This window comes from Lepus europaeus, chromosome 5 (genome assembly GCF_033115175.1).
Source record: "Lepus europaeus isolate LE1 chromosome 5, mLepTim1.pri, whole genome shotgun sequence".
Lineage (NCBI taxonomy): Eukaryota > Metazoa > Chordata > Mammalia > Lagomorpha > Leporidae > Lepus > Lepus europaeus.
In genome coordinates, this window is record NC_084831.1 from 154526475 (window position 1) to 154548077 (window position 21603).

Below are 21603 nucleotides of genomic sequence, written 5' to 3' on the forward strand. Positions count from 1 at the left end.
TCCTTATGATCACTCTGCAGGCAGTATTTCAGCTTCCCCAAACCTAGGCATCCAGGCTGCTTCCAAAGCCGCACTGCAAGGCAGTGGCCCCCAAGGTCTCCAAGCTTGTCAGAATTCCAGCTGTGAAACCTCAGGTTTCAAAAGGACTTGTTCTCATGACAATGTGCGAAATGATCTGTAAATGCATACTTTAACATGACGAGTGTAAATATTTTTACACATGGTACTTGAAGTCACATTTTGTTAAACAAGTGCCGTTATCTCAATCTACAGAGGTCAGTAGGGTTGCAATGGAGAACAGAACTAGATTTTCGCAAAAAACCTTTGTACCAGTACAACTGCAGCTCAGATAACCCTGCCTTTTTCAAAGAGCTCTGGGCCTTTTTTTCCCCCTTTCAAATGAGACTTTAATGAGTATCATGTGGATAAACTCTTTGCAGAGGTTTGAAAAGATCCAGAGAAGCACGGTGGTAGGAGCAAGCAAACCATTTTGGAGGAAATCACAAGCCATTTGAATGCCTCCTCATCTCTCTGGTTGTGTCGGAACCTTTTGGCTGCATTTCCCCCCACAGGAATGTTTTCATCTCCATGGCTAGGTAAATAGAATGTTCATGTAGTTGCTCGATTGCGATTCATGCCAGCACAGAGTCGCGTGGAGTGACCTACTTCCAGCCGCATCCACAGAAATCTTCGCTACTTTCCATCAAGGCCAATTTCAAAAGCCACCCTTTGCATCCCAAGGCTCCCACCCTCAGCAGCCCCCAGAGACTACATACTATCAACCATGCAGGGTCCTTATTTTCTTTCTCTTGCCCCCTCCCCCCGCTTCCGGTGTTGGTTCATTTTAGTCCATCTTAAATGGAGGAGTGGGTGTGTGGGCAGAATTAGAGGAAGTTAGCATTCCAGATTTTTTAGAGCATAGTTCTATAAAGGGATATTGGAGGGCTGCTGGAGTGCTAACTTGCAGTGTTTTCGTACCTAGACTATATTTATCCACATAACAGATCAAAGGTTAATAACACATTGGAAATCCTTTGGAAGCATCTACATGTGGATGAATCTTTCTTCTTGGGCACCCTTTGTTGAGTTTTCAATGGGTAACTCTCATGAGTTTTGATACAATCATTCCACGCTCTGCTGATTGAAGGGCTGGGCCAAGAGCAGGCATTCCAAATTCCAGTAGGAACGTTTGCTTTGCAAAACATCCGCAGAAACTTTTATCTAGTTGGCACACAGACCTATAGTCAGCCTGTCCCTGACCCAAGCACCGTGTCAGGTTCTGTGTTGCAGCATAGCAGCGTTACAACTGGAGAGTATCTAGAGACCTCCTGGTCCCATCGTTTGAAGACAAGAAAAAATTCCTTGGCTGGCGCCGTGGCACAATAAGCTAATCCTCCGCCTGCGGCGCCAGCACACCAGATTCTAGTCCCGGTCGGGGCGCTGGATTCTGTCCCGGTTGCCCCTCTTCCAGGCCAGCTCTCTGCTGTGGCCCCGGGAAGGCAGTGGAGGATGGCCCAAGTGCTTGGGTTCCACACCCACATGGGAGACCAGGAGAAGCACCTGGCTCCTGGCTTTGGATCGGCGTGATGCGCCGGCCGCAGCGGCCATTGGGGGGTGAACCAATGGCAAAGGAAGACCTTTCTCTCTGTCTCTCTCTCTCTCACTGTCCACTCTGCCTGTCAAAAAAAAAAAAATGTAAATTCCAGAGCGATTACAGCAGTTCCACCCTCCAAGCTCCCTGTCCAGTGGTCTCTAACCTGCTGCTCCATTGCTCATCCCGGGATCATGGTTACTTTGAAGCTCTGTTTTGCCACTGAACGCAGACATCCCCACATGGGGGAAATAGAAATTTGGCTTTTGCCTGGTTACAAGTGGGAATTTCTATTCCAAATCTCAGAGAGTTAGTTACTTGAAAAAGAAACTTCCTGTGGTTCTGCGGGGTGAGAAGCTTTGACAATTGTAAGCTATTACTTCTAAAACTTTTGCTGTCCCTTGTCCTGTGGTGATTGCTCAAGGCTTTGTGGAGGGACAGGAAGGAGAATGAGATTTTTTTTTAAAAGATTTTATTTATTTGAGAGGTAAAGTTATAGATAGTGAGAGGGAGAGACAGAGAGAAAGGTCTGCCATCCATTGGTTCACTCCCCAAACAGCCATAATGGCCAGAGCTGGGCTGATCTAAAGCCAGGAGCCAGGAGCTTCTTTTGGGTCTCTTACATAGGTGCAGGGGCCCAAGGACTTGGGCCATCTTCTGCTGCTTTCCCAAGCCACAGCAGAGAGCTGGATCAGAAGAGGAGCAGCCAGTCCTAGAACTGGCATCCGTATGCGATGCCGGCACTACAGGCAGAGGATTAACTCAATAAGCCACAACGCCAGCCCTGAAGAATGAGATGTTAAAATCAGCTCCATGTGAGTCAAACACAGTAACCTCAATGAGAGTTGCATCCCCATTTGGGCTCTAAATATCTGCACAAAAGAATTTCCCGGCCGTGCTGTCTCCCATTTTGTTGTTCACTTGGCCAGGCACAAACTTCAGCAAAACCATCAGTGTTCCTGGCATCAGTGGTGGATAGAATCCAGGCACGGCCGAGTGTCCTGTTCTCTGCGGCTCTTACCCTGGGATGTGGGATCGCATCACTTCAGAACGCCACACCAGATGGTTGCCATGGCAAGAGGTGTGGAGACCTGGCCAGCTCAGCCCAGGGGCGATTGTTCCTCTGACCGGTCTCATTTCCTCACTTGCCTTGCCTTTTCCTTTGCATAGCTCTCCTCTGTTTGTGTCCTCATCTCTCTTCACAGATGGTCAGGACATTAATGTGCTGCTGTCATTATGTTTATGAAACAAGTTGGGATCTTTGGAGGCTGCTCTTCCAAAACCATTAAAGACTTGGGTCACATCCGATACCAGGATACAGACTCGCAGGATAATTAGTGGTCCCCTACTGTTATTAACCCCTGACTTCAGCAGGTTGTTTTCTTACAAAGGTGTTCAAAGTTAATGCTACTGTTAATAGTTCCAGTCCAAAGACCATAATGAAACCATGTGGGAAACCACATTTACCATCAATCTCTTTCAAAGCCTGATGTTAGAGGGTGGAAAAAGGAAAGTGAAAAAGAACAGAGGAAAAGTGGGTAATTCTATCACAGGCCTATCTTTGACAATTTTTTTTTTTTTTGACAGGCAGAGTGGATAGTGAGAGAGAGAGACAGAGAGAAAGGTCTTCCTTTTGCCGTTGGTTCACCCTCCAATGGCCGCCGCGGTAGCGCGCTGCGGCCGGTGCACCGCGCTGTTCCGATGGCAGGAGCCAGGTGCTTCTCCTGGTCTCCCATGGGGTGCAGGGCCCAAGTACTTGGGCCATCCTCCACTGCACTCCCTGGCCACAGCAGAGAGCTGGCCTGGAAGAGGGGCAACCGGGACAGGATCAGTGCCCCGACCGGGACTAGAACCCGGTGTGCCGGCGCCGCAAGGCGGAGGATTAGCCTAGTGAGCCGCGGCGCCGGCCTATCTTTGACAATCTTAATGATAGTACCTGATATACAAGACACATTTGGTATTCTGTTTCGGATGGTTGGGTTATCACTACTGAAGCTGTGAGATTCATCTTCATCTCACAGGGAAACTTGTAATGGTCACTTAAGATAGCATGGGGTGATGGTGTGGCTAGATTCTATTTTTAGAGATGTCCTCTTTCCCTTGTAATTCTTTCATAAAGTACCTAAGAGTATTCATAGGGATACACTTAATAAAATTGAAAAACAATCAAGCAAAACTAATATTCCATGGGCCCACCAACCCCCCTACGAATACGGATCTTCACATTTCTTTTATTTATTTGGAAGTCAGAGAGGGAGAGAGTCCCTGTCTGCTTATTCACTTTCCAAATGCCTGAAATGGCCAGCAGTGGATGGAGCTAAAGCCAGGAGTTGGGAATACCATGCAGATTTTCAGTGTGGGTGGAGAGAACCAAATTACTTTTGCTATCACTGCTGCCTCTCGGCTTCTGAATTAGCCAGAAGCTGGAGTAAGGATCTAGAGCCAGGAATCAAATCCAGGCACTCTGATACGGTACAGGAGCATCTTAACTGCTAGGCCAAACGTCTGCTCCCACAGAAGTACACTACATTTGTCCTCCGGTTGATCTATTCTTTTTAAAAATCTGCTCTTGGGACCCCCTTCTGAAGTGATCCTAAGATTAACAGCAAGTATGAAAATTCTGACCCAACTTAGGTCTTTCAATCACCAGTAATGGCCACCAGGGGGTATCATCTTCAACAGTGAATGGCTATGGGGTCAGTTCACTGAGCCCCCTTCACATGAGGTGGAGGATTGACAAGTTAATGCTCCCTCCACCGTGACCTTAGCGACCAGAGCAACCTCATTACTGCTCAGCTGGATTCAGCTTGAAACTCAGACCAGCTGGGAGTGAAGAGGGTCCCAGAATGCCAGGGTTTCTCCGAGCTACTCTGTGCAGTTCAGTGAATTAAAGGATCCTTGAGAATGTCCCCAGTTGGAGTCCATATTTGAATTTAAATTACCAAATTACTTGAGAGAGGGCAAAATGAAACTTGCCCTCAATGAGATTATCTTTTGGGGAAACTGATTCTGATATGATGTGTTATCTTGGCAGTTCAATGCAGGGACTGCCCGCAGAAAGGCTCAGAGAAGGAGAAAGAAGTGCGAAAGGAAGAGGAAGTTGTAGTGCCTGCAAGGGACATTTCTATACCAAAGTTTTGGGTGTCCTAAGCTGACTCCAGGAAGAGACTACCAGCTCATGGCTCACAAGCTAACATTAGAACAATGACTAAGGCTAATTTAAAAGTAGTTTCATCTCATACTCCTTCCCCCTGCCTTTCACCACCCCAGGTTATTCCCTATTGTGACTTGTCCTGCCCAAGGACCCATCATTCCATTCCTTTATTGCATGAAGAAGTGCTAAGCTTTCTTTTTTAGAAACCACATCTCGGTACCAGCATGGGTGAGAGTCTTTCTTACCAGCCTGGAGTCCAGTGTGAAGATGGTCCTGGGTCTGGAAGGCCCTGTTCATTCTAAAATGTCCTACTACATGCACAGGGGAAGCCAGGGTGGACAGCAGGTGCAACTCAAGGGAAAGCTTCATCTTGTATGGGACATCAAACTTGTCATCTTTATAGGTGAAAACATCATGGCATGTAAGTCACAAAGTCATCTTGCAGTTCATCTGAAATCAATCCTTGTTCAGAAGAGCAAATTCAAAGCAAGGTAATCTGTTCTGGCAACTCGGATCATACCTAGGCCTCTAGTCCCAGTTCACTATTCAGGTCCCTGTTGCGATTGGATCAGAATCACAGTGAGATTCTGCTTGGGTCTTCTTTGTCTGCCATTCTCCTTCTGGGCCTGTCTAACCATTCTAAATCTTGGCTTAGTTCATTCTCCTGCTTAATAAGACCTAAAGCAACTTTCCATTGGCTCTGAACTCCTTAAACTGGCATTCACAACTTTCACGGTTCACACCCATCTGCACGTTTAGCCTGGGCCCTCCCTTATTCTTCTCCATGTCCTCTCCCCCACAGCTTAGCCAGGCCTCCTGTGGGTCTGAAAGCAGGCATCCTCCTTCTGCTCCTTTGACAGACTGTTCTCTTCATCTGGAATTGGCTCCAACGTTGTCCCCACTTTATTTCTTCCCATCAGTCATGCCCAGCCAAGTTCCACCCTCTCACTCAGCACTGCTATTAATGTTCAGTGGTCGTATTCATGGCCATGTCTTAGGTTTGCTCCTTGGGAGTAGGGACCATGAAGCACATTTTCGGAATGAGGGAAGTATAATGTGCTGAAAAGGATTTATTCCATATCAGAATAAATGCTACCCTGGTTTCTGTGGGTTCCAGTAGTCCCAGAATTTGGGGAGGGGTTGAGAGGTTTGAGGCCATGCCTGTCTGGATGTCTCAGCTTCACAGCTGATGATGGTATTGGAGTCTTTGCCATCTGTGGTAACTTGAGATGGTTGTGTAGGATTCTGTGGGCACTTACTTCATTCAGTACATTGGGTAAGGGTTCTGTCTGGACCTCACTGGCAACCCCCAAGTAGCCTTGGGCTAGAGCTATGATTTTACCCCTTCTCAGATTTGCTCCTTTATAGTCTCAGGGCTGGTTTGCATCGATTAAAAAAAAAAAAAAAAGTCTGGGAGCCGGCGCCGTGGCTCACTTGGATAATCCTCCACCTGTGGCGCCGGCATCCCATATGGGCGCCAGGTTCTAATCCTGGTTGCTCCTCTTTCAGTCCAGCTCTCTGCTGTGGCCCAGGAAGGCAGTGGAGGATGGCCCAAGTGCTTGGGCTCCTGCACCCGCATGGGAGACCAGGAGGAAGCACCTGGCTCCGGGCTTCGGATCGGCGCAGCGCCGGCTGTAGCAGGCATTTAGGGAGTGAACCAGTGGAAGGAAGACCTTTCTCTCTGTCTCTCTCCCTCTCTCACTGTCTATGACTCTACCTAATAATAATAATAAAAAAAGTCTGAGCACCTCCTCTTCTTGACGTATTCTACTGACATCCAGATCAAGCGATCATGTTGATGTCCCAAGCTCTGATGTCAATCTTATCGGTGAAGAAATCCACGAGACACTTACTGTTCCTCTGTGGTTTGTCACTGGTTGACCCAGGCTAGAGATCGCATAACTAAGCAAGTCCTTGGTTTACTTATTTACTTATTTTAGCTCTTCCATGTCAGATCCTGCCAAGAGAGGGGAAAACACAAGGGAAAAACTGTTATTTCATAATCGGTTTTGAAAGTAAAAAGTACCCTCTTTCCCTCATGCTTTGCCTTCTCTGATGAGCCTCATCGAGACAGAATCTTGATCTCACCACCCATGGGGATGGGCATGACTAGCCACAGAGTGCTTGGGAGGGTTGGCCTGGAAGCCCATGCCAGAGTCTGTGCTCTCAGTGCAGCTCCCAAGGAGCACTTTGACAACATCCCCACTGCACCTGTTCTTTCCTTGGTGCCATCACTCCTGGGACCCTGGAGCAGAATATCTTCCCTCTCATCAAATGGTTTGGACTGCTGTTGAGTTTCAGGATGGTGTTTTAAAAAATAATTATCTATTTACTTATTGAAAAGGCAAAGCAACATAGACAGAGAAATACATGCACAGATATTCCATCTACTGGTTTACTCCTCAGATGGCCACAACAGCCAGGGCTGAGCCAGGCTGAAATCAGAAGTCAGGAACTCTATCTTCATCTCCCACATAAGTGGCAGGGGCCAAAGCACTTGTGCCATCTTCTTCTGCCTTCTTAGGTGCATTTGCGGGGACCAGGATCAGAAGTGGAGCAGCTAGGACTCACAAGTGCTCTGGAATGGGATGCTGGGCTACAGTTTAACAACTACGCCACAACACCAGTGGAACATCTTTTGGAGCTGATGAAAATATTCTGGTCCTTTACAGTGGTGATGGTTGCAAAACGTTGTAAATATATGAAAAACAACTGGATTATATACTTTGAAATGGTGAGCTTTTTGGTGCATGAATTTAATCCAATTTTATTTATTTTTTAAAGTTTATTAATTTATTTGAAATACAGAATGAGAGAGAGAGAAAGAGAGAGAGAAAGAGAGAGAGAGAAAGAGAGAAAGAGAGAAAGAGAGAGAGAGAGAAAGAGAAAGAAAAGGAAGGAAGGAAGGGAGGGAGGGAGGGAGGGAGAGGAAGGAAGGGAGAAAAGAAGGAAGAGAAAGAGAGAGAGAGAGAGAGAGAGAGAGAGAGAGAGAGAGAGAGACATCTTCCATTTGCTAGATCAGTCTCCAAAAGGCCACAATAAGAACTGGGCCAGGCTAAAGCCAGGAGGCTTGAATTGCACCCAGGTCCCCCCTATGAATGACAGAGGTCCAAGCACGTGGACTTTTTTTACTGCCTTCCCATGCACATTATCGGGGAACTGGACTGGAAGCAGAGCAGCCAGTGCTTGGACCAGCATTCTGATATTTGGTGCTGGTATCCCAAGCAGTGGTTTAATGGGATGGAACACAGTGTCTGCCCCCTATATATCAATTCTTTCTTGAAATGCAGATTGATATATCTATATCTATCTATATATAAAAAGAGAGAGAGAGACGAAGAAGTGGGGGAGAGGGAGAGAGATATCTTCCTTTGGTTGGCTCACTCCCCACATGGCTGCAACTGCTAGGACTGGGCCAGGTCAAAGCCAGGATCCAGGAACTAAGAGTTTCTTTTAGGTCGCCCATGTGGGTGGCAGGGGCACAGTTCGTCAGTCCTCCGCTGCTTTCCCAGACACATTAGCAGATCCGAAGTGGAGCAGCCGGGACGTGAACCGGCACCCACATGGGCTGCCAGTGTCATAGGTGGCAGCTTAATCCAGTATGCAACTATGTTGGCTCCAATATATCAATTCTAAAGCAAACTATGAGATAGTAAGACCTCATTGAAAAATTGAATACATTGTAGCATAAAAGCTCCTGAAAGACCACATGGATTTCCCACTCAAGTGCTTCCTCTCAGTGCGTGCTCTGAGGCCCTGCTGTCTGGAGTGTGTCAGTGCGGAGGGGACCTAGTCCTTCATCCATCTCAGTCCCTGTTCTGTGTCATGCTGAGATGACCTGGGTCCCGGTACTCCCTCGTCTTTGCTTCCAAGTTAAAACAGAGCTGAAGAGCCTGGCCTACTTGATGAGGATCTCCTGGGGAATAAAAAAATGTAAAATAAAATGTAAAATAAAAAAATGTTAAGAGATGTGGCGGTATGGGGGTGTTAGACCTGCTGCATGGTTACAGGACTCTTCATGGCATCCAGACGTGTGGAATAAATAAATAAGTGCCTTGGAGTGGGCAAGGGGAGGAGGCCAGGTGTGTGTGGCCCTGGGTGATTTAATGACACCGTTCAGCGCTCCGTTAGGAGTTGGGAGAGCTTTGATTTGATGCCCGTGAGGACAAGGAGGCAGAGCCTGGTTTCCCTCCACTGCAGTGACAGGGACTTGCAGAGGAGGGGCTGTTTCCAGGGGCATCCTCCTGTGTGTTGATGGGGAGGCCTGAGGAGTGAGTGGAAGGGTGAGTGCCCATGGGATTTGTGGTTCCTGGGCGTGCCCTGAAGAGTTGCCTGCCCACGGCTGCTTCCAGTGCACACCTGGTGGTTCCTCCCCACCTGGGAATCTGGAAGCCTCCGGAGAGGAAGGGTGGACTTGGGCAGCCAGTATCACCGTCTCACGTGGGGCTGTGCCTGGGGAAAACCAAGCCTGGGGCAGGGGATCTTCTGTTTCCACTCCCTCTGCAGCTTCCTGAGCCCTGGGGCGGGTCACGCACCAGACCACTGACAGCGGTGAGGTGGACAAGCCCTCCGCATGAAGAGGGAGGGGGCTCCGGCGAATTGGAGCGCTGGGGACCTGGTCTTTGCCGCCTTCTCACCTTCCTCACTCTCTCTAGCTGACTCTTTGCCCTGGCCTCTGTGGCTGTAGGGACAACCGGGAGGACCCTGTCCGTGTGTTTCAGGAGCAGGCTACTGGCCTGGGACAGAACAAAGCTTTCTCACCAGCTTACTCGCAGAGGATCAGCCCGGATTCTCCCTCCTTCTCGTCCGTATTCTCCTTACCGTGCCTCGGCATCCCGTCTCCACTTTTCTACCTCCTGAAAAGAGGAGCTCTCGTTCTTCCAAGCTCAATGCCAGTATCATCTCCCTCCAAGAAGGCTACTTTCCCCCGCGCTCACACCCTCTACCCAGGCAAGACTAATCACCTCTCTGGGTTCCCACACAACATTGTTGTGCACCTGCTGTGATACTTCCCCCTTTGCTCATGGCTTTGGAGAACTTGTTGAGCTCCTCCTGTAGATTAGAAACTGAGTGCCTAGAACAGTGCCTGGTGCACCGTATATGTCTACTGTGTGCCTGTGGAATAAATGAATGGGTCAGTGAATAGCATTTGCTCACTCCCACAGACAGTGAAAGATATTTATAAACTCTATAAATATTTAAATTTGCTTTCCTCTTTATGGTTGTGATACTTGATGAGAATGCATTCTAAATGTGTCTATTAAATCTTTTTTATGTCTTCAGAATTTTTTTTTTTGGTCAAAGGTGATAAATTTTGAGAGAAATAATGCCTTTAAAAACATAGAGTTTTATAAAGCAATGATTTGTTAATGGTGTTCAGAAGAATGCTAGTTCCCTGGTGTGGTAATAGTCTTAAGGAAGAAACGGCCTGAGGACCAAATGATGTTTGGAAAGCCTGGGTCAACCATTTTCTCTCTATTCTGGGGTGTCTCCAAGCTTTGAGATGAGACAGCGATACACAGTACATTTTTGCACCATTAGCTTTGCGCCTATTACAGCGTAAAGGGCACAGGAGGTTTTGGGTATTTTGTTATAAATTCACTGATGACGGTTCAGTGCCTTGATCTAGATCCCTGGGAAGCAGGTAGGAGGGAGGTGTTTGTGTCTGTGAGAAGGGCTCGATTCTTCACTACTCTGCTCATGTTTACCACCTCGGCTTGGAGAAACAGAAGAGAAAAATTAGAGGGATGACAACGTTACCTGCCACAGAAAGTTATCAAACATCTCCAGTGGACTATGCAATGAATGACTGCGGTTTTAGGAATAGCCTGTCAGCCCCAGTTGCTCGGCAGTAGCCTCCCAGGACTATTCCATAAATGCCAGTTCTGTGCGCAGTAATTACCAGCTCTCTCCTTGGGAGATTCTCGGTGTGTCTACGAGTAATTGCTAGGGGAACTCACACTTCCAAATTTCGAAGAGGCAAACAACCTTGCATTTACCTTGGGGGATTATCAGCTATTCAAACTGTGCCTCGTAAAGGGTGCTATTGATCACAGAAATAGAGGTAGAACTTGAATTTTCACCGTGGTGTTTTTCTCAATGGGTGAGAGCCTGGCTCACTAGAGTTACGGTGGGAAAACATATGGGGGATAATTCTCTTCCCAGGAGCTCTCGCTTCCTTGAGATTTGGAATAACAATCATTCTGACCCCCCCCCCCCTTTTTTTTGCCTTCTAATGAAAACTGCTATTTTGCAGCAATGGCTAGGAGGAAGATGGAGACCTTGGCCTAGACCAAATCCTCACCTGTGCCTTGGGTGTGTATCCTCTAGAGATCTCGGGGAACACGGAGGACATCCCTTTGGTGCGCTGGAGGCAGCAGTGGCTGGAGAATGGTACTCTGCTCTTCCACATCCATCACCAGGACGGTGCCCCGAGCCTCCCTGGACAAGATCCCACTGAGGAGCCCCAGCACGAGTCTGCAGAAGAGGAGCTGAGGATTCTGCACATCTCCGTCATGGTAAGGGCAGTAGGACCTTGGCCTTCAGCCCTTAGCTTTGTTACCTTGACATCAACAGCCTGAGGCAGGTGTTTACCACAGTGGTTAAGGCTCAGCGTGCCATGCCCACATTGCATACCAGGGTGCCTGGAGTTGAGTCCTGTCTCCATTTCCAATTCCAGCTTCCTATTGATATGTACTCCAGGGGGCAGCAGGTATTCATGGTATTGGGTCCCTGCCTGCCTTGTGAGAGACTGGGATTGGGTTCTTGACTCCAGAGCATTTGGGGAGTGAACAGATGGACAGGAGGTCTCTCTGTCTGTCTCTCTCTGTCTCTCCCAAAGAAAAAATGAAGAAGCAAAAATAAAAAGGCTTGGTGTCATCAACATAGCTCTACATAACCCAACTCCATAGTGATCACTGATCATGTTAATAAGTAAATTTTCATTTGTAGAAAGTACACCCACTTGTACTGTAAGCAGAATTTGTTAGCAATTTCTATAGCAGCATTCCCAAACTGGTCTCTCTAAGAACATGCCCAGCTAGGGAGTAAATTCACAAATCAGAGTTAATATCAGGTAGAGGAATGGACAGTCTTACCAAGGAGTTTTCACTGTATCAGAATATCTTAGAGTAGGTGTTCTGAAAGTGAATCTCCAGGTTGCTCACTGCTGCCAAACTTTCTTTCCTCTTTCTGCAGCCAGGAAAACCCGGCATCCTGGACTTCTCCCCTCTTATAATTTAGGGAATATCAATAGACACTTGCCTCTCCCCCTTGCCCAGTTAAGAAACTAGTCCTTCTCTTATCTGGAAATTGGAAGCTTCAAGAAAATTAGAAGATTCTTCCTACAATGGAAAAAGTTGTTTTAGAATGTCACTAGAAACCAAGTGTTACCATGGCAGGCAGGAGTCTTGTTTGTGTTTTTTGTTTACTGATATAAAACCCCAGCACCTGGAACATGCAAAAAGCTAATACTTAATCAATATTTGTGGAATACATGAAGAAATTTCCCAGTGGACACAGGAAATACTTGGCTTCACTTGCTATTTTGTGTTTTAGTATTACTGGTAAACCAATATGTTATCTTCTCATGGGGTAGCCTAGTAACAGGTTGAGACTTTCCTGATTATTCATGGACCATATGCACTGGGGGACATGGGCTATCTCACTGTTAGGGACACTCACCACAGAATGAGTATAATCTTAAACTCATCTATTGCTCTAGTACCATCAGTAATGTTGTTTAATTTTGTATAGAAGACTGAAGGAAGCTGAGTACATTATATATATATATATATATAATTTAATGTACATATACATGATTATATATAATTTGCACACACACATATATAAATGCTTCTTATCAAAAATTTGGTATGTAAAGTATCCCTGTAAAATCTCTGATAGAATCCCAGAATGTAAGCCTTCCATCTCTTCCCCAACCAGCGAACCCACAAATAACTGACTTGATAGGTCACCTGCAGTGCACAGAGCACTTCATTTAACTCTGTGGTAGAGAAGAAAGCCCTTGAACAGCGAATAGTAAGCCTTAACATCGAGATACGGCCAGAAGCCTGGCAGGTACATGAGATTACTGTGCCTCACATTTACAAATTAACCGAAGACTACCACATGGGAGGTGCACACACATCCAGCCATCATCAAAGATCAGGGTTTCTTCTCTCAGGGAACTCTCTCTTCAGTGTAGGTTGTAGTTTCTGGAGAGTGTTGAGACCAGACAAGTAAGTCAACTTGTTGGGCCTGGTACTAACGGGGTGACAAATGCAGAAGCCAGGCTGTCTTCAGGTTTCTAATACAATGTGAGTGAAAAGAAGGTGGTGGTAGATTTCCCATCAGTAATCTACCGCCTCTCATCAACATGGGAAGAAGTCATGGCTGTGGGTGCTTTTGCTTTGGTTTGGCTTTCTTTTATTTGGTACAAGACTGTATAAAAAAAACTCAGTCTTTCTCATTCTAAATAAATAAATAAATATTAAAGAAAAGTGTATAACAGGGACAGGTCTTTGGCCTCACTGCCGACATAACCATTCGACACCTACATCTCAGAATCTAGTGTCTGGATTTGAGATCTGGCTCCTCTCTCAGTTTCACCTTTCTGCTAATGTGGACCCAGGGATTCAGCAGGTTATGACTCAAATAGCTGGGTCCCTGCTGCCCTCAGCGGAGACTTGGATTGAGTCCCTGGCTCTGAGCTTTGGCCTAGCCCAGCCCCGGCTCTCGTGGTTATCTGAGGAGGGAACCTGCAGATGGGAGCCCTGTCTGTGTTTCATTCGCTCTCTGCCTTTCTGCCTCTCAAAATAACTAAATAGAAATTAATTAATTAATGGAAGTTTGACGTGTGTGATGGTTCCATTGTGTCTGAAAGACAGGCCTTGAATACTAGGGTTTAAAGACAGGTAACGTGTCAGAAGGTGTTTAGGGCAGGCTGGAAGCATGGTATGAGGTTCTGTAGAAAGACAGCCTGGGCTGGCACCGTGGCTCACTAGGTTAATCCTCTGCCTGCAGCGCTGGCACCCCGGGTTCTAGTCCTGGTTGGGGTGCCGGATTCTGTCCCGGTTGCCCCTCTTCCAGGCCAGCTCTCTGCTGTGGCCCAGGAGTGCAGTGGAGGATGGCCCAAGTGCTTGGGCCCTGTACCCACATGGGAGACCAGGAGGAAGCACCTGGCTCCTGGCTTTGGATCAGCGCAGCGCACCGGCTGTGGCGGCCATTTTTGGGGGGTGAACCAATGGAAGGAAGGCCTTTCCCTATGTCTAACTCTGCCTGTCAAAAAAAAAGAAAGAAAGAAAGAAAGGAAAGGCAGCCTGAAGCTTGCCTTAATTGTTGCATCATTTGTTCAGGGTAGCAGGGACCCTGCTATCTATCATCAGAGTTAGGTGCTCCAGTGAGCTCTCTGGAGCAGTGTGTGTGTGTGTGTGTGCACGCATGCACAGGTTTGTGGGGGTGGGTGACTTTGAAGACAGAATTATGCTGATCAAGGAGGATAAAGGATTTTAGAAAATAGGTTGTGCCCTTAAAATCTAACAACCCTTATGAGAAGCTTTGCATTACTAATGCTGTTTTTATGAAATCCCTTGGGCAGGGATTAATGTACAGTAGAAATGGAGAGGGAACAGAATTGGCCTTAAACCTGTCTCTGAGACCTTTGCTTTATATGCACCCATGGCAGACCACCAATGACACTCCATTTTCCAAATAAAACAGAAGATACATTCCTTCTGCTTTATTTCACGTTGTTCTATCTTATTTTCCACCAGCCTGGACAAGGCACAGTTTAAGAGGACATAGGCAAAGGGAGCAAGAGGGTGGGAAAGCTTTGTGTTGTCATTGGCTTGACTTCTCGGATGACATTAGGCCCCCATCTCCATGAAGAAAGCAGGATGGCCTTTGCCTGGTGCAGGACAACAGGGAACTCAGGGTGAACTGAAGATGTCAGTGTTCCTTCGCATCCTTGTTGAAGACGGGTTGGTCCACGGAGCCCGCTGCAGCCCGCCCAGCCATCTCACTGCCCCGCATTCCCATTCCACACCACGCACCATCTTCTATCCTTTGGATTCTATTCTAGAAGCGTTTCAAAGTCTGCAGTGGAGTACCTGCCCTAGCTTAGAAATCAAGCCTGGGGGCATCCCGTTTGAAGATGTTGTTCCCAGGGCCTCTGACGGCTTCTTCTGAAGGGGCTCGGGGATTGGCGGACGTCATTTGATAGACTTTATAGCGCAGTCTTAGGAGGTAACATAGGCAGCTTCTCGAGGCATCTGGAAAGACAGCATTACAAATGTCAGAAGATGGCAAAATCCTTCGACTAGCAACAGTGTTGGGCGGCAAAATGCACTTAAATGAAATCTTATTACCCAAAGACTGTTTGTTATGGAATAACAATAGCAGGGCTATTTTTCATTAACTCTAGTGATCAATATTGATTCAGCTTTCAGATTGGATCAAAATAGCATAATTTGAAACAGAGAAAAGTTAAGGTGATTATCAAAACATAAATATGTCCAACCTTTTCTCTCTTGTTAAGAAAATGTATATTTAAACGCTTAACTGATAATCCTAAGTATTTCCAATATGTGCAGAAGGAATTAATGGTTCTGTGAAAATCTTAAAGTTTACATTCCTCTCATTTCGCATTGACAGTTTTCTCATCCATATTGCCTCAATGGAGGGACCACTATTTATTTTTATATTTTGCATTCACCATGTTCAGTTTTAAATATAAAATATAAGTCATGGAAGAATGAGAAATATAGGGAAGCTGTCTTTGTATCCTTATGACATTGTGGGAATGAGAATTTGGAAGTCCCCTCTTAGGCTGAGACTGGGGTAAATGTACCATCAGTGAAATCACAGGGTGCAAGAAAGCCAATACCCTAGATGGGCACTTGGCAATTTAAAACTTTGAAAACCTTTTGCTTTTCTTATTTTTCAATCACATCCTAAAATTTTTGAATTAGTTTTTTTCCAAAGAGGCACCATCTCCTCCTTGTGTGGAATAATTGGATTTCCCTTCTGAAATCTTACATTATTGCTTTGAGGGTCAAATGATGTGTTTTAACCTCTTGCGTGATTCCAACTTAGCTGAAGAGATTTATTTCAGATTTTGCAAGATAATTGACATTTAGAACTATGAAAGTACACAGGCGTACTCTTTTGCAAACTCCTGAGCAAGTGAAAGAAGTGGCAAGTGAAAACCGAGTGTGAGTTTAAACCGAAAGTCAAGGAATTCTTCAGTTAGATCACCAATTTTTCACCTCATAGAAGACCAGGTTTTAATATAATTTACATTAGATATTCAGACCATGTAAATTTAAATTTCCATATCGTACTTTTGCTAATTTACCATGCGATGTACATTTTTCTTCTTAAAGTATGCAAGAGAATCTAATGGTGCATAATAAGGCTTAAATGTATTATCTATACATTTCATCTTTGAAATTACAGATGACAGTGTTAATAGATTTCCTATATGCATATAGGTTCATTAAGTACATTATTCACAGCAAGTTGCCTTTCAAAAAATGCTTTGGATATATATACACACATATAATTTTCTGTAGTGATAACTCCCACACGTAGAGAATATCTTTTGTAGTTCAGCCTTTTTATGTGCAATCCACAATTCTAGGGGAAAGAGTCGTTGAGCATCTGTGTTTTCCCCGAAGCATTTTGTCAACAGAACCTGTCAATCAATCCTGCGCATTGCTCAGAACCACTTGCTCCAAGCTGTGTGAAGCCCACTGGCCAGTATCTGCAGCCTCCTGTGGCCTTTCACTGCTGGCTGCCAACAGAGGTCTCAGCCTGTTCCTAGGCTCTGTGTTTCTGGGCATTGAAGGTAAATTCAAGGCACAAAATTCTCTCTTGGGAAAGACAACAGCGAGAAGAAGGTTTGGGGAGAAAAGAGGCCATAGATGCTATTGGAGTCCCAGCACCCAGCCATTGGAATGGATGTTCTAAGGCAGTTCCAGTCTGGAGAAGTAAAACTGGGGGCCCAGGTAGTACAGAACCCAGAGGACACACCCATGGAAACCTTTAGCATTGTGTTTGCAGGGCTACAGAGCAACTTTGGGCAAAACACCCCATCGTAGCTCTTTCTGCTGCATTTAAATTCAGCCCAGCTGCCTGAGCGCCACATTCTACTTTGCTTGAGGCTGCGCCTCATTTCACTCCTAGAGTACAGCGACTTCCAGGGTAGGGAAAAGCAGCTGCAGCCGCGCTAGTCCCCGTGTGTCACAGAGACCATCAGGCACTTATTAAGTGTTCCTGGACCCAGGAGAAAGGGCTCCATGCTTTTGGTTTGGTCAGCACCTTTGGCCGTCAGCAAATTTGTTACAAAAATTCATGAGAACAACCATTAATTAGTGTCACTTTCCCATCTTTATGGCCAATTGATATTATTTGTTCAACTTGGGATGCCCCAATTTATCAGGTCTGGTCCTTCTGAAATTTATGAAACAAATGGAAGAGTCAGACTTTATTTTTTTTTTCCCATGAAAGTCAGAAGTAGGGGAATACATTGGAAAGTACGAAAAGGCAACTCCTGATTCAGTTCGGGGATGACCTTTGTAGCAATTCAAGCAACAATGATCTGGGACAGCAGTGACTTACTGGTTATACTTACCTGCCACAGCCATCACTATGCATTTTGTCTACTATTGGGAAAATTATGGGCAGTTCCTAAAAATAATGGGTAAATTCCTAAAACCAAAGCAAAAAACCTTCTTTGCTCTTTGTCTCTGAAAGCCTGCTGTGGATAAGCCTGGAGATGCCAGGCTCCATTTGAGGGTGATGCCCATTTCCAAGTAAGGTTTGGCCTGCAAAACGCCCTCACCTCATCGGATGCAATGACATCTATTGCTGAGATGTTTTAGGTGCATATGAGTTATTTTTCTGTGGCTCATGCATTTTCCTCTTGTTTGGTGGCTTCCACGTTTCTACAAAGTGGGAGTTGGGGTGTGAAAAGAAACACAATTCAGAGTTGGAAGCGTTGGCTTCAAATCCTGGCCACTTCAGTTCATTTGCTGACCTCTTGGAGAGCTTCATTTCTTCATCAGCAAAATGAATGCATTGGTTAGGCTTTTTGAGAGAGTGGAGATCCACTCAGGACTATTTTGTGGTGGAATTGGGGCAAAAGGACCTAGCACTCTCTTGACTTTGAAAAAACCCATAAAGCAGATTGCCATGAAGACTGGAACTGGAAGGCGGTTCAGGATCCAAGTCATCTCGTCAGCCCTGTCTCTACAGCTTGTGGCTGGGCTCTTTTGCACCTGTTTCTGGTGCTCCCATTGCTGTGAATTAACTTCTGTGGGCACCTGCTCTGTAACTCTTTCTCCATTTCAGTGCTTTTGTATATTGGAAGTCCTAGTTCATCATTACCCCTTCTGACTTCTCTCATCTTCACAGTGTTTCCAACCTGGATGTTACTGCTGCCAACTTCCGTTCTCCCTCCTTATGACTTAGTCTAATTCTTTAAGGGGAGGTACAGATGAATCTAGATAGTTACCATAGGTCCTGCTTGTTCAGAGTTTTCAGACCAAGTTTCTCATTGGTGGCCGTAACTCCAACCTTCTCCCTGTTGGCTGAGTTGTGGGGAGGTGGGCTTATGCCTCACACTCTTGCCCCAGGCATGGCTCAGAATCATTTCCAGTAGTAGAAACTGGAAAGTGATGATTTCATGACTCCTTTGTTCAGCACAGCAAGCATTTTGAAATCTACCTTTTAGAAATGTCGTAAGAATCAAATGATATCAGGATATCATTGTATCATAACCACCATTACCATCAAAATCTTGTTTTGCACCAGCTGTGTGCCAGCACTGGTTTAAGTGCTTTCAACATATATTAGCTTATTTTTTTATTCTCATCAAAAACCGTGAGTAGGATTTGTTGTTACTTCATTTTACAGATGAGAGAACTGAAGCGTGGTCGGGCTCAGTGACTTACCTGGAGTTAAGCAGCTATTAGTTTGCAGGGCCAGGATTTCAATGGAAACAGTAGGGAAAGTCGAGGTTCTGTACTTCGAGACATGCTCAGTTCAGCTCCTAGCTCACAGTGGGTGCCCATCCACATTTATTACCTGTCCTTTTGCCAGGGTTGTTGTCCCTCTTGTCTGTTGAGATCCTCTGACACTTTTCCTGGTATGACTTCGGCAGTAAGAACTCCGTGAGCACTAGGACCCACAACTGTGGTGGAGCACAGATCTCTCCTCCTGTGGCTACCCCAGGAGCTCATCCCAAAAGCTCAGATTCTGTTAAGCTCGGCTAAGCCCACCTGCTAACCTTGGCTTCTGCTATACCATCTCACAGCTGGCAGTTGGTTTATTGGCAGGAAGGGAGAGAAGGTAGTTGGGAAATTACAACCCTGAAATTGTGAAAGCCATGTCACAATCAACTTAGTCTTCTCCATATATGTGCTCCCATCATTTTTCAGGGAATTTTTAAAAACTAGCAAACTGTTTAAAAAGTGTTAGAGAAATGTCTCCTTATCTGTAGGGGAGATAAGAACCCCAGTGGGTACTTGAAGCTGCAGATAGAACTGAACTCTATATTGACAGAGATTTTGCTTTACATACATACCTATGATAAAGTTTAATTTATTAGACAAGTCAGATAAAACAATAAAACAAATATTAACAATGTGTTGTAATGAAGTTGTATGAATGTTCCTGTCTCTCTCTCTCCCTCTCTCTGTCTTATTGTACTGTATCTACCTTCCTTCTTGTGATGTTTTGAGATATATGATGCCTACTTAAAGAGAGAAAGTGAGGTGAGTAGGCATTGTGATAGAGTGTTACTCACCTTCTGAGTACACATTAGAAGGAGAATTTTCTGCTACTGGTGGTCCTGAGTTTTAGACTGGGAAAATGAAACTGTACAAAGTGAGACTGTGCATAAGGAGTTGGGGGGAGGCTACTGGATTAATCCATCAGTGATTTAAAAGAACCATTGACTCATTCATTCATTTAGATATTGTTTCTTTTATTTAACAGTATTTTCCAGACATCAGGTTTTTTAAGCTACTAAGTAGATAGAAAATGAGTAAGACAAGAGTCTGCTTCCAGGGAGTATTTAATCATATTATTAATACTGAGCAGTTGAGGATTGCCCTTGGCAGGACTGAGAGCCCAGTGGAGTGTCTATGTCTCTTCCTGTCCCTTCTGAGATAATTCAGAAAGCGAAGCAGTTGATTGGGCAACAGGACCAAGCTTTGCAAAACCCAGTCAGAGGTTGGCTCTGGGAAGCACAGGTCATTGAGAAGCCAGTGGAAACTCCAAGTTCTGTGAGACTGAATTTTACTGAGGTAGTTCGCAGCAAGGGCTTTGCTCTCAGGCAAATTGCAATCCCGGTTCTGCCATTCACTAGGATTTTTAGTGACCTCGCACAGATTGCTTAATCTCGCTAAACTCACTTTCCTAATCCACCAAATAGGAATAATAATAGGCTTACTTCATAGGGCGGTTTTGATGATTAAATGAGGTGATTCTTATAAAGTACTTCCTACAGTGCTGGGCCCGTGGGAAGTGCCCAGCAAATATTTGCTGCATAAACTCTTGGGATGCCACGCAAGCTGCCTGCAACAATTCTGCAGGCAAAGCGTCACCCAGGGGCCCCACCACCTTAGGGAAACAGCAGAGCAGCTGGGATCATAGCAACATCTTATAGGAGTCCTAGAGGAGCTGTGTTCAGGGAAAAGACCAAGGCAGTTAGGGACGTCAGAGCAACAGAAGACACTGGATGTGAGGGACCATGGGATGCAATCACGCACATTCAGGGCACTATTAGGCCACCTTTGTCTCATTGTTTATAGGGTCTCCTAGCAGGTATCCTATAGTTTAGGATGATAATCCCAGCTGTAACTTCCCTGGAAGAACCTCATTATTTTCTAATGCAACCCAATGATGTCATTATGGGAGTTCTAGTCCTGACCAGGTGTCTGCCTCTGCAAAGACTGTTATGCAACATTCCCATGTGCTATAGGGAAAGGAAGGCATAGAACAGTGGGTGGAGCCTTGGTCAGCACTGGTAAAAAAAAAAAAAAAAAAAACACTCAAGGATTTTGCTTCCAGGGGCTCTTATCTTTTCTCCAAACCATGTTGTGATTCCTTTCTCCCCTGCCCATCCCTAACGTTTTGGGATCTACTCACAGATCTGGGTCACCTTTAAATCTGACCTCAAACCCACATCCCTGGGCCCTGGCCAGAGATAGACTAGACTTGGTCATCACAGATGTAGCCTGTCATATACCCACAAGAGAACTCTAGCATGGACAACGGCTAGACAACGGCATTTCCAGGTTTACAGCCTGAACTAGCTCTGTCTCGACTACTCAGTCACACCCAATGCAGTGCCCAAGAAGTCACGCATCATATAGAAACAAGGGGTATTTTTGTGCTCCAGTAATGCTTTATTCACAACAACAGGCAGTGGGGCGTATTTGGCCTGGAGGCCACAGTTTGCTGACCCCAATCTAGGACATGCTCTTCATTTTACTTTCAGATCCTAAACAGAGACTGAAATGTAGCAACTTCATAGAAGCCTGGGGTCTTATTTTCAGCACGAAAGATAATAACTTGTTAGTTTTATTCAGACCACTGGTAGATTGATTATAATTGTCACTTAAGGCTGCCATGGACAAAGATTATTCTTGCTAGAAATTCAAGGCAGGTGGTAATTCACAAAACCAGGTGAAATCTAAACACATAGCCTCTCCTGAGAGGTATTGATGGGTTTTGCAAAGACAGATGTTTATGAAAACAAAACTATAAACAGACTTGACAAGAGAAATATAAACAGGATGCTTATTAGCAAAGATGCAATCTTTTCTTCCCTAGCAGGTTGATGGCTCCT

The 21603-nt window shown here is 45.5% G+C and overlaps 1 protein-coding gene across 2 annotated transcripts in view; it reads left to right on the forward strand.

The window, feature by feature from the left end:
- ASTN1 (astrotactin 1) overlaps nt 1-21603 on the forward strand; it is a 339338-nt gene that overhangs the window by 106167 nt on the left and 211568 nt on the right. For both annotated transcript variants that reach the window (XM_062192978.1, XM_062192977.1), the window contains exon 2: nt 11076-11263. In XM_062192978.1, the coding sequence (XP_062048962.1) occupies nt 11076-11263 (188 nt within the window). The remainder of the gene's footprint in view (nt 1-11075; nt 11264-21603) is intronic.